At 31.4% G+C, this 12,908-nt stretch overlaps 2 protein-coding genes across 2 annotated transcripts; both read right to left on the reverse strand.

Annotated features, from left to right (window-relative positions):
• Nucleotides 1-4,158: 4,158 nt before the first annotated feature.
• On the reverse strand, nucleotides 4,159-4,920 carry LOC133702302 (dirigent protein 22-like). The gene has a single exon (XM_062126616.1). It carries the CDS (start codon nucleotides 4,892-4,894, stop codon nucleotides 4,292-4,294), a length of 603 nt encoding a protein of 200 aa, XP_061982600.1. The 5' UTR covers nucleotides 4,895-4,920; the 3' UTR covers nucleotides 4,159-4,291.
• Nucleotides 4,921-7,248: 2,328 nt separating this feature from the next.
• Nucleotides 7,249-8,035, reverse strand: LOC133700897 (dirigent protein 19-like). The gene has a single exon (XM_062124628.1). The coding sequence runs from the start codon at nucleotides 8,010-8,012 to the stop codon at nucleotides 7,401-7,403; it is 612 nt and encodes a 203-aa protein (XP_061980612.1). The 5' UTR covers nucleotides 8,013-8,035; the 3' UTR covers nucleotides 7,249-7,400.
• Nucleotides 8,036-12,908: the final 4,873 nt, after the last annotated feature.

Below are 12,908 nucleotides of genomic sequence, written 5' to 3' on the forward strand. Positions count from 1 at the left end.
ACCTACTATTCAACATCCCATTAATTCAATTTTTACTACCTTGCGCGAGTCATCAGATTGACAATTACTAGGATCAGATGAGTCCGTGGCAGAGCTGGCCAGAGTAGGTGGGTAACTTGGGCAATGATATAAGGCACCTACTTAACAAAAAAAGTCTAAAAATAAGTAAAATATATTTATTAATTATGTTTTATAAAATGAGAATTGCTTTTGTTTAATAAAAGGTCCAAATACAAAATAAAAATTACTCTAGATCCCACTTGTTATATATATATATATATATATATATATATATATATATATATATTTTAAAAAAAATTATTTATAATTTTATCCAAGACCCTACTCATCTTTAAATCGACTCTAGATCGTGGAAGGAAATATTAAGTCATTTGGACTCAGATTTGGCATATCAGAAAAATAAATACTTTTATAGAGGGCACTAATCCTAGATATGATTGAAGAGTTTACTTTGAGGGAGTTATACCTTAGGACATGAAGAAGTGGGGGAGGAAGAGTCCAAAGAGAAAAAATAAATAAATAAATAAATAAATAAAGGAGAAGCGGGAAGAGACTCGTGGAGGCTGAAGAAAACAAAGGGGTTGCTGTGTTGATCTCGACCTGGTGGGTATGGATGGTGGGGAAGAGATAGATGAGGGGCGGCTGCTGGAAGTTTTGAAGAGATAGGGTTTTTTTTTCGTTTTAAAAAATAAGGTAATATTTATATTTTACATGAAAATATAAAAATAAAAATAAAATTATGAGTTTACTTAATTTTACTGATTTTAATTTAATTTTATCTGTTTTCAAGTTTTTAAAGTTATTTTTCATATTAAATATACAAGTTAACTCATAATTTTAACAAAATTTCCGTAAATGCTCAAGATATACAATGAGTTAAGGAACTTGATGACTTGATGCATTTCAAGTGGTGAATTTCTTCAAGAATTTACAGCTTGAATCAGTAAATTTGTCATTGTAGGTAGCATCCTGTGAATTCTGATACCTTTGGGAAGACCAAAGACCAAGACTTTTCTAGTTTCTTGACATGTCCAAGGACATTGTGCATTAAAGCTCAAGAAACTTACTAGAATGTGGGCCAAAGTAGATCGATATTGCCCACATAATAAAAGCAGGTCTTGGTTCATCTAGTCCCAAGAAAGTAAGAGCTCCACTCTCTCCGATGCTTCCTCAGCCAAATACAATAAATAAGTAGGACCTGCATGGAAGTTCCCATCAGGCAACAATGGTTCTGCTGCTTGACCTACTTGAGCATGCATAATTTGTTATCGGAAATTCGGTGTGAAGCCGTGGAGATTACGTTAGAAGAGCAAAAAGGCCCGGAGCAAACTGAGGGAGGACACCGTAAGGGAGTCGAAAGACAGGCCTTCCGGAGAGACTTCCTAGCTATTATCCATCATAATAATATCACTTTTGACATGTTTATTGCCTTCTTTTTTAACCATTATAGTATTCCGTAATAAATGTGCATTATTTTAAGATTATTGGTAAAGAAAAAAAAACTTTAGTTGACTTGACAACAAATTAATTTGAAGAAAATAAAAAGTATTTTGAATTAGATTTATTGCCACAAGACTATATACATGCTTATTTAGTAATATGATGTAGGTTTTTTTGTAAAAAAATTTTTAATAAAAAAATCAATTTAATAATTTTTATATTTTTTCAATAATTTTGATATCCATACATCAAAATCATTAAAAAAAATGATGATGATTTTATGATCTCAACGCAATCTCAAAACTACCTTCAACTGTCTACAATCAGATTACCAAATGGAACCTAAACCTTTTTCTTGATCGGATCTTAAACAATTTATTCATATTTTGGATTTGCAAAGCTGGCAAAATAAATTTCTTTTCTCTTCTGAGATATTGTTTGATCTTGAATTTAAATCTCAAACGATAGCGTAGAATGTAAATATAGTTACCGTGCAAACAAAGATGTCAAATTTTGGCACGCATGTCCTAAAGCTTCGAGAGTAATAATACTAGTCGCCCTGCTGTACTTAGTGGGAAGACTTCGCACCAAAGCCTAAGCATGCTTGCAAAAGTCATTGCAGAAGCTTTACAATCAATTTACTAACACCTTTCCTTTCTTTTGTTATGATTTTTTACTCCTGTTTCCTTCTAACTAATAGGAACTTCACTTGAATTTTCAACAGCTACTGAGACACACACACATGTTATACTCTTCTTTTTTTTTTCTAAGTGTTTGACTGGCGTTTTTTCCGCCTCGGGTTTCAAGAACTTGTACAGAAATTTCAACCATTTCACATCTAGATTTTTTAATATGTATATAATATTTAGTCGGTGGACTAGACATTAAGAGTTATACGACTTTCAACTCACTCGTGGGATTTTTTTTTAATGGATCGTGGCATGCATCAGTCCATCAAATTAATGTCATTTTTAAAGCGTTGAAGAAAGAAACAAAAGAATGAAGACAACCTCTTGTTTCCTCCATTCACCCCCTTGGAGATGAATCGAGCTTGGGCATGCATTTAATCACTTATATCTTGTGGAAGGCCAAAAGGTACATGATTGAAGGCACTGGGTCAAGTATGGCTAAGCAGATAGAAGCAGGGTATATATATATACAAATAGACTTTCACGTTATGCCTACCCTTTTTACCTATGATAAACGAGTTTTTTTGGTATAGAGCGGTTTCTCATAAGGTAAGGTTGAGAGTTCGAATCCTAATATGTTAGGTTCTATAAATGATCTCAAGTATTCTCTAAATATCCTGAGTTTTGATCTTGATATAAGGCAGTGGAGGTCCTTTTAAGTAAAAAATGGTGTGATATCAACTCTCAATGTTCCCGTAATAGCGTACCCATTTTAAACAAACATTCAACTTTCTTTGATTAATGCAAATTACAACTATTCTTTTTCAACAACGAAGAACTTCTCTAGCTATGGTAAATGAGATTTTTATAGAGTAGTCACTCGTAAGATTGAGGGTTTGAATCCTATCTGTTACATTCTATAAATTATATCATAACTATATATATATGATCTTAGCTGCTCTTCTAAAGTTCTCAAGTTTTAATCTTAATATAAGTGTTTTATAGAGTGGTCACTCGTAATGTTGAGAGTTCAAATCCTATTTGTTACACTTTATAAATAATGCCATAATTATATATGATCTTAGGTGTTATCCTAAAGTTCTTAATTTTTTGGTGCTCTCCTCATGTTCTTAAATTTTAATCTTAATATAAGTGCAGTGGAGGTCCTTTCAAATAAAAAATGGCGTGATATATATGCAGTCAATGTTCCCCTCCGAGTTGAGTGAGATACCGCCTGCCTAATATTGATCTTCTCATTTTTTTATATATATAAAAAATTCTCTAGTTCTCTGGTTTAAAATGCATAATTAATAAAATTACTTGGATTAGTTTTAGCTGGTCGATTACATTCAACCATAACTCAAGAATGAGATGAAGTACAAGCAATCCAAGTCCAAAAACTGAAAACTTACGGAGTAGTTAAAAGTTTTGGCGATGAGCAGACTCATTGATAATGGTTCTATGGCAGCATTTCAATACCATTATCAATTGGGAAATGCCATCGTTACCATTGGATCTACTTCCAATATCTTTAAAGAGAAAAAAAAAAAATGAAGTCCGACGAATTAAGTGCCTATGTCCACTCCAGATTTTAGAGTGTTTCATTGTTTCTTGCATCAGCAAAGTAACCCGGTTTTGGGAAAAGTTGTGCAAATAGCAAGGCAATTTACAAAAGAAATGACTTTGGATTTGGTACCCCTTGTCAAGACTCGCTTACCCACTCACACATCTACTCTCCGATTTGTCAAAGTTGTATTAATTAACAATTATCTTGCCATGATTTTTTGTGTAATTTCCAAGAGCTGTGCAATTTTGTTGCGAATCATTCGGACTTTTAGAGTTTAGGCAGCCTGCCATCTACCATCTTGACAACACTTGCAAATTTGTGCTAGTATTTTCCCATGGAATCAAATAGCATTACCTAGCTACCTCTTTATGAATGGCTAGTGGTAAAGGTTCAGTGTTGATGGCCTCCTCTTGTGAAAGAGGGAGGACCCATGAAGAATTAACATGCCTAAAAGAGGATAAAAAAAAGAAACACTAAAAAGGACGAAATACCTCACAAATCGACACAGAATAAATCAGATGAAGCCACTATCATTCAAAGCTACCATATAGCAGAAAGATAGACAGACTATAAATAGTAATTGAAGCAAAATGCCAATATAAATCACTTAACACAAAAAATAAGGGCACCGTGATCAATAATGTAACACATACACATTGTACTCAACAACAGCATCTCCTGTCTTTGCATTGAAACTATAAGTATTGGCTTGAGCATATCCTCTGGCAAACCGGAAAATCCCACTACCTCCGATCACCGGCATCTCTCTCACCTTGGAAAAAACTTGGTTCCTCCCCAATATGCTAATGGTGCTACCATTGTACTTGCCTAGAAGGAAAACAAAGTTCATAGCCATCAATAGGGCAGCTTCTTCTTGTCCTGCTGATCCATAAAACCCTTGAGCTCTTCCTATCAATTTCGAGCTTAGTTCTGGCTTTTCTGTCAATGGATCATCGATCATGCTTAAAGAACCGAAAAGAGTTGCTGATGTGTTGGAAGGTGATGTCACTATGGGCATGGCTGTAGGGTTGGGGGCACTATAAATGTCATGCCAATAAACCCGAAAATGGGTTAGCTTTTCTTTCTTGAACCCGTATAGCTTGCGGTCTAGGCTTCTTACAAAGCCTTGATTTTCTTTTGAAGCATGAATAATGGCTAAAGGAGAGAGGATGGTGCTGAGAATGATGAGTTTGGAAACCATAATGGGGACAATTCTAGCCATGGAAATTGTTGCCATGTTCACTATTGAAGTACAGCATTTATATAAAGCATCAAAGCTAGCATCGTGCTGGTATTAGGTATGTAGTCTTATTTTATTTTATTAAGAAATTATTATTTCCAAGTCCGTGATGATTACTTCAAGAAACAAGAGTAGTAGGTGCTATTTCTTTTTTGTTAGAACTCAGTAACTCCATTTTTTTGTACGGTTGGCTCCATCAGTAGTATTTAAATTGGACCTGCGATATACATGCCCATCATGTGAGTGCTATTTCTTTAATAAATAATTGTTCCAAGACATAACTTGAAGAACAAAACAGAGTTAAAAGATTCTACTTTAATGTAAAAGAACTTATTTTTATTTACTATTTGTTAAAAAACAAATAATTAAAAAAACACAATGATTTGATATGATACGATGAGTTTCAACACTTAATATACGTGAAAAGTAAATTTAATATTATGATGCATTATATTTTTTAAAAGTATTTTTTAATTGAAATTATATTAAAATAAATTTTTCAGATAATTTTATTTTATATTTTATATTATTACACTAAAATCATTCAAAAACATATAAAAAATCTCAATCCAATGTTTTTTGAAGTGGAAAATAATTTAAAACACAAATTGTTGTAACGCAAATTAAAACAAACACTTGAGAAAAAGGTTTAATATCGCTAAACCATGGAGGATTGTGGCACCAAAACCTTTTAAATAACACTCTTAGCACCAATATTATTAAAATCAACCATTTTAAGAAGCTTAATGGGCTATCGGTTTAATTACTAAATCATTGATTAGCTAGATCGCATAATAAATTGTATTATATTATAAATATGTTTTGTTATATTAGAAGTATAAAATGATAAAGTGGTGGGATCATTTTCTGGAGGATATTCGCCAAGTTTGAGTCTTCCAAGATCAAACTTTTTTCTTTCTTTTACGTTTCTTTTTTTTAAAAAAAAAAACCAGTCAGAGCTTAATTCAATTGGTCCAATCACTCAAATTTTATGTTAACATTTTGTTCAATTTTGACTGGATTCCAACATACTGGGTTTTTAACAGCCGGAGACAACATCGCATTTGCATGATTACAAGATAAACGATAAATTTAATACCAGCCAGTTATCTTCCAATGGATTCCTAGAGAAATCATGGCAACCAGTTAGCTAGCTAGCTATGTCATTTGCTTGTATAACACCAGGCTGCAAAATGATAAATTAAATACCATATTAAAATCGGACCCGTTGATCGATGAGATTAGGTCACCAAGATAGACCTTTAATATATATATATATATATATATAGCTTGTAACTAATCCATTTCTTGCAGCTTTTAAGAATGTACAAGAAGAACAAGATAACACACTGTCTCAACGCGATGTCTGGCTCGGTTTAATGCTGACACCATTATAAGGTGTAATTTAAAGGTTTTTGTAGGCTGGCATTAATTATATGATTTATAGGTTTGACAAGTTGACTTGCTAGTTAGATATGTTTTTTTTTATTTTTTAATTATTTTTTATTTTATTTTTTAATATTTGATTGATTGGAAAATAAACTATAAGATTTATTTTTGTTTTTTTTTTAAAGGGTTATCTTTGTCTCAAATGAGTATTTATTTTTAAATTAATACTCAATTTTGTGATTATATATTTTTATTATATAATTTTAAAAAATTATTAACTTAATAGAGTCCATGACACGAATTATTAGAATACTGAAATCGTTATAATCTATTATTATTTTAATATTTTAAAAAAAATTATTATCTTAATTTTTTTTTTAAGTTAAGTTTTTTATTATTATCAATTGAATCGCAGGGTTGATCATTTTGCTGCATTCCCTTCTTGCTTGGTTCCGATGCAACCAAAAGCTGGCATATAAGATGTGAAATAGAGGGTTGGTTGTTGATGACAGAAATACACAGCGAACTCGCCGTAACATGGATTTCACTACCGATCTCAGTTTGCACCGAAATAAGAGAATTTTGTTGCATACACAGCATTTTTCCCATTCTTTCTTCTATTTTTTCAATGAGAAAGATCTCAATCCAATGCACTACAAATCTCAGTTTGCACTGTGGAACTTAATGGCCTCTATTAAAAAGAATTTGTGAAAAAACATTTGGAAGATGCATGTGGAGTGAGCAAGGGAGAGTTTATCAAGGCTTCAGAACGGGTTGGGAGGATGATAGTCACCATCGGGTGGCAGCAGAATTCAAATCGGTTCCCGAAGGAGCTAAGCAGAGCCGCATTGTGGTTGGACTGCACATGTTCTGGATCGGTGATTTTTATTCCAATGAAAATATTCCGTCCGTGTAAATCATAAATCAATTTTCTAGTTGTGATTTAGGTAAGAAATTCCCACTTGTTAATTTGTTTTTTCTTTCCAATAACTTGAACACGCATTCGTACAACTCAGATTACAAATGACAACCTACTTTGCACACATCAACTTATTGAAAGACACCGCAAAGCCAAAAGAAAATAACTTTCTAGACAAGGGGGCCGGGCATGGCATCAATAGTGCAATACAAAGACATTATACTCAACGACAGCATCACCAGATTTTAGATCAAAACTGTGAGTACTGGCCTGAGCATATCCTCTGGCAAACCGGAAAAGCCCACTGCCTCCGATCACCGGCATCTCTCTCACCTTGGAAAAAACATGGTTCCTCCCTAGTATGCTAATGGTGCTACCATTGTACTTGCCTTGAAGGAAAACAAAGTTCATGGCCATCAAAAGGGCAGTTTCTTCTTGTCCTGCTGATCCATAAAACCCTTGAGCTCTTCCTATCAATTTCGAGCTTAGTTCTGGCTTTTCTGTCAATGGATCATCGATCATGCTTATAGAACCGAAAAGAGTTGCTGATGTGTTGGAAGGTGGTCTCACTATGGGCATGGCTGTAGGGTTGGGGGCACTATAAATGTCATGCCAATACACACGAAAATGCGTTAGCTTTTCTTTCTTCAACCCATATAGCTTGCGGTCTAGGCTTCTGACAAAATCTTGGTTTTCTCCGGTGACAAAGGAAGAGAGGAGGGTGAGGAGGATGGATTGAGAAACTATAGTAGAGAAAACTCTAGCCTTAGTTGACATTATTGTGTGGCTATGATCAATAGTGTACATAGCATAGTAAATGTATGTAAGTTTGGATACTATATATAGGAGACCACCACCAAGGGGTTGGTGTAGTAGTAAATGATTTTTTATCGCTCAATTGAGTTCTTTATTTTTTATTTTAAAGTTAGCATAGTGAACAATTTATTGTATTTGAATATATCATATGGATATAAAAATATAGAATATAGAGATATATCGTTAAAATCATTTTAAAATATATATATATAAAAATCTATGTTACCTTGAGCGTATATGCTAATTAATTAGGTATTACTAGCTTTTATTCATTTGATTAAGCATCTAATTTGAAGGATGATGGTTATATTAAGAGATGGGATGAAATTAATCAATCATTTTCTAGAATTGGCCTTCCAAGTGGTGTGCTTCGTACCTACAATATTATTCCCTCAATCAATTTATGAATAAATTTAAGTGTGCTTGTGCCATATACGAGGAAGTTCCAATTCCTTATTTTTCTATTAGATGCTATTAAATAAAATATATTCAACTAAAAATAATTCCTTATGATCAGATAGCATAATAATTCTGATTTTTTATTCGTTTTTTCAAGCTGGGCTACACAGGAAGATCTTCAAAAAATACAAAAACTATTAATCCCATTCAAGATATTCAAATTTCACACTTCTTTCTTGACATGAATATTATTATTAATTATTAAAAGAATTAAACATAGATCAAAGCAAACACGTAGTTTCAGTCAAGCCAGCCAGAGGTGGCCGCGACTGAAAAGTCCCACGTAGGGTTGTTGGACCTTAATTTACAGAAACCAAGTACCACTTGTCCTCCATTATCGACATCATTATATGCACTTTCTTCTTTTCTGGTAGGCCCTTCGGCTTTTGATCCTCCACGCTACAAAAAGACAATGAGGCACTATAAATTTAATATTTGATAATAATAGGATTAAATTAATATTTTTTATAATAATAAAAGAAGTATTAAAATAGTCATTTAGAGAAGAGCCAGAAGTATAAGAACAAGAAGTTATTTGTTAAAAAATCTAGAGGTTGTAAAATATAGAGTAAAATTTGGAGGAAAAAAAACAGCAAGTAGCTGTTAAATCATTAAAAATCAAAACACTGTCAATTTGTATAGCTCTAGCTAATAAGATGAAATATGTAAAAAATTAATTTAATAGGTCCCACTATGAAATTAATAATTTTTTAAAATATTTTTGATGTTTTTAATTTGAAATTATATATAAAAAACAACATTAATTTAATTTCTTAATTTTCACACACATCAATTTAGGGCCTTTCCATACAAAAATTATTTTAAAATACAATACTCTCCTGTTTGTTTATAATTATTAAGTTTTGATTCCTCCATAATTCTTTGTCGACGTCTTGAAAGAAAAGTTCGGTCAATATTAAAGTTGGATTTAGAAAACTGCATGGGATTAATTACTTGGAATATTAAAGTTGGAGGCAACTGTCTGAAAAGAAAACGAACAAATTTGGACCACTAATACTAAACATAGTGGGAGCCAAATGGAAATAAAAGTTCGGTGTGCTTCACAACCCAAAGTTTCAAAAGAGCATTATTATATTATATTATATTACAATTATTATTATTATTATCTAATAAACTTATACGGTATGTTGCAATTCAAAGTAAAACGCTTATTTGTTTTTTTTTCTTTTTTTTTATGCCTTTATGGTTTTCTTATTTTTTCTTTGTGTTTTTTTTTTAATGATTTTTTTTGTTTAATTTGGTTTGTTAATATTCAAAAAAATTATTTAGTTATCAGACTTTCATGACACAGATCCCGGATTTGACGAATTAAACCGAATTTTTTTTTTGCTTTTTTTCTTTTTAATTAATTTTTTTCGTTTAATTTAGTTTGTTAATGTTAAATTTCTTTCTATTTAATTATCATATTTTTATGACACGTATCCCAGGTTTGACGGGTTAACCCAGTTAATTTTGAGTTAACCCGTTAATTTTTTTTCTATTTAGTTATCAAACTTTTATGATGCGAATCTCAGGTTTGACGAGTTAACCTGAATTGAAGGGTTAGCCCAGTTAATTCGGATTTTTTTCTTTTTCTTCATTAATTTTTTTTTCCTGCTGGTTTTTTTTCTTCGTTTTTTTAATTAATCTATTTAATTATCACACTTTTATTACACAACCTTGCAGGCAGACTCACATCCAAGGCTCTTGGGTATAGTGTTACAGTCAAACTTACTTAAACTTGAGTAAGGTAAGTTTAATATTATTATTAATATTATAAATATTACTTTTATGTCAAGCGTTGCAGCTAGACCTAAAGCTCTTGGGTATATCTTTGTATAAAGACCTAACACTCTTAGATTTTAGCCTTTTTTATATTTTTTATGCAAAAAAAAAAAATTAACATGTGGAGTATGCCTTTATTTTTTTTTTCCTTTTTAGGCCTTTTAGTATGAACTGCACAGTGCAGTCTACAGTGAAAAAATTAATGCTTTTAGTTTTTTTTTTCTTTTTTTTTTGTTTTTTAATTTAGTTTCTTCATATTAAATTTTCTTTGTTTAATTACCATAATTTCATAACACAGATCCTAGATTTGATGGGTGAACCCAGTTAATTAAGATTTTTTTCTTCATGTAGGTTTTTTTCTCTTTGCTTTTTTCTTTTTAATTAATCTTTTTTTATTTAGTTCATTAATATTGAATCTTTTTTCTATTTAGTTATTACATTTTCATGAAACGAATCTCAGGTTTGACGGGTTAACCTGATTTGATGGGTTAACCTGATTTGACGGGTTAATTTAGTTGATTCAAATTTTTTTTCTTTTTACTCATTAGTTTTTCTTTTAATTTTATCTTTTAATATTATGTGCAATCCACAGTAAAAAGATTGATGCCTTTATTTATTGTGTTTTTTTTGCTTTTATTTTTCTTTTTATGACTTTCACTATGGACTGCACAGTGCAGTCCATGATGAAAAGGCTGATGTTTTTTTTTTTAATTTAGTTTGTTAATATTAATTTTTTTTTCTATTTAGTTATCAAATTTTCATGACACGGATCTCAGGTTTGACGATTAACCCAGTTAATTTAGATTTTTTTTCTTCTTATAAGTTTTTTTCTTTTATTTTTTATTTTTTATTAATATTTTTTTATTTAATTTTTTTTATTAGTATTAATTTTTTTTTATTTAGTTATCGGCTGATGCCTTTAGTTGTTTTTTTGTTTTTACTTTTTTATTATTTTTATGCCTTTGACTGTGGACTGCATTTTTATTTAATTAATTTAATTAATATTTAATTTTTATTTATTTAATTATTAAACTTTCATAGTAAAAAAAAAAACATTTATTTCTTGAAGGTATATATATAGCTTTGCCGTCTAGGGTTCTGAGAACAATGGCCAGGGAAGAGAGGAGGGTGGGTGCTGAGAATGACGTGGACAAATTCTAGCCCTGGAAATTGTTGCCTTGTTCAATAGCGAGGGACAACATTTAAACAGGAGCTAGCATCTGTGCTGATATTAGGTAATCTTTAATTTTTTATTATTAAGAAATTACTTTTTTCCAAGGCCATGATGATTATGATAAGAAGCAGAATTAAATTAGTAACTCCTTTTTATTTATTATTTATTTATTAAGTCTGCATTGACTTGTTTTATAATTAATAGTTACAAATACAAAAATCCATGACAAAATACGACAAATCAATGGTATTAGCCTTTCCATTATGCCAATATGACGTGCAAAATATTAAACATTTACTTTCATTCAATTTTTCTCAAGCTTTAAGTTCAGAAAAAAAATAATTAAATTCTTGCAATTCCTCGATCACAAAGAACTTGGAATTTCAAGTAGGAACGGGCTTAAAAGCCAGTAAGCCCATTCTCTCCACCCATTAAGCCCTTGCTTCAGGGTCATCTCTTCTCTCAAGACCCAGCATTAGGCCACATCCTGACCAACAGGCTTTTTATTAGGGCTTCACACACATCTTGGACGTTACAATGGGCCATCCCTGATTGATACAAGTCTTCACTTATGGCCCCTAAATATTTGTAATTTTTAATTAATTTGTAATTTCCTATGCCATCAATAAACCTTGTAAAGATTGGCCTCATAGTTAAGAAAGAATCTCTTTTTTATTTTTTATTTAAACCTTAGGACAGTATCTGATATATATATATATATAATCAACGAAAAAGAGTAGTTGTTGAAGTGAAAGTTGATATGCAATCAAAGGACAAACACTATATATATATATATATATATATATATATATAGTGTTTGTCCTTTGATTGCATATCAACTTTCACTTCAACAACTACTCTTTCTCGTTGATTTGCTACATCTTCTAATATGAACACCAGTTTGAAAATGTGAATATTCACAATCAATATTCAATTACTTGAGCATCAAAATCAGTCTATTATTGAGTGAAATCTTGTCCAATTCGATAGGTGGCATATGGGAGAGGAAGAACCTATAATACAAAAGCAAACTTTTTACTTCACCAACAAGTCTTTACTGTCTTATAGCAGGTTGATTCTTAGATTGATTACTATGTATATTCTTATGGCATGCGTGACAAATACAGAGAGAGATCCAATAATTCATTCGAAATACGATATAGCATTATGATTGGAGCTTCAGAAAAGCAGCGGCAGCTAATTAGTCTCGTGTTCTGTGATTATACAAGCATAATATTTATGCCAATCACAACAAATTGTTGTACAATGAAGCTGGACATCAGCTAATGATGAAGATTTTTGTGTAAGCAAGAGGGAGGAAATGCTTTAGGAAACTGCCAGGAAGCTGCAGCTTATTAGTTAACTTATCAAGGAACAAGTACTTGTGAACAATTGTTAACAGTTTGTTCTTTAAATTACAAGTAAAGGAGGATAAAAAGAAATGATTAGCACTGAAGTAAGGTTTTGGT

The sequence above is a fragment of the Populus nigra genome, chromosome 8 (assembly GCF_951802175.1).
Source record: "Populus nigra chromosome 8, ddPopNigr1.1, whole genome shotgun sequence".
NCBI classification, from domain to species: domain Eukaryota; kingdom Viridiplantae; phylum Streptophyta; class Magnoliopsida; order Malpighiales; family Salicaceae; genus Populus; species Populus nigra.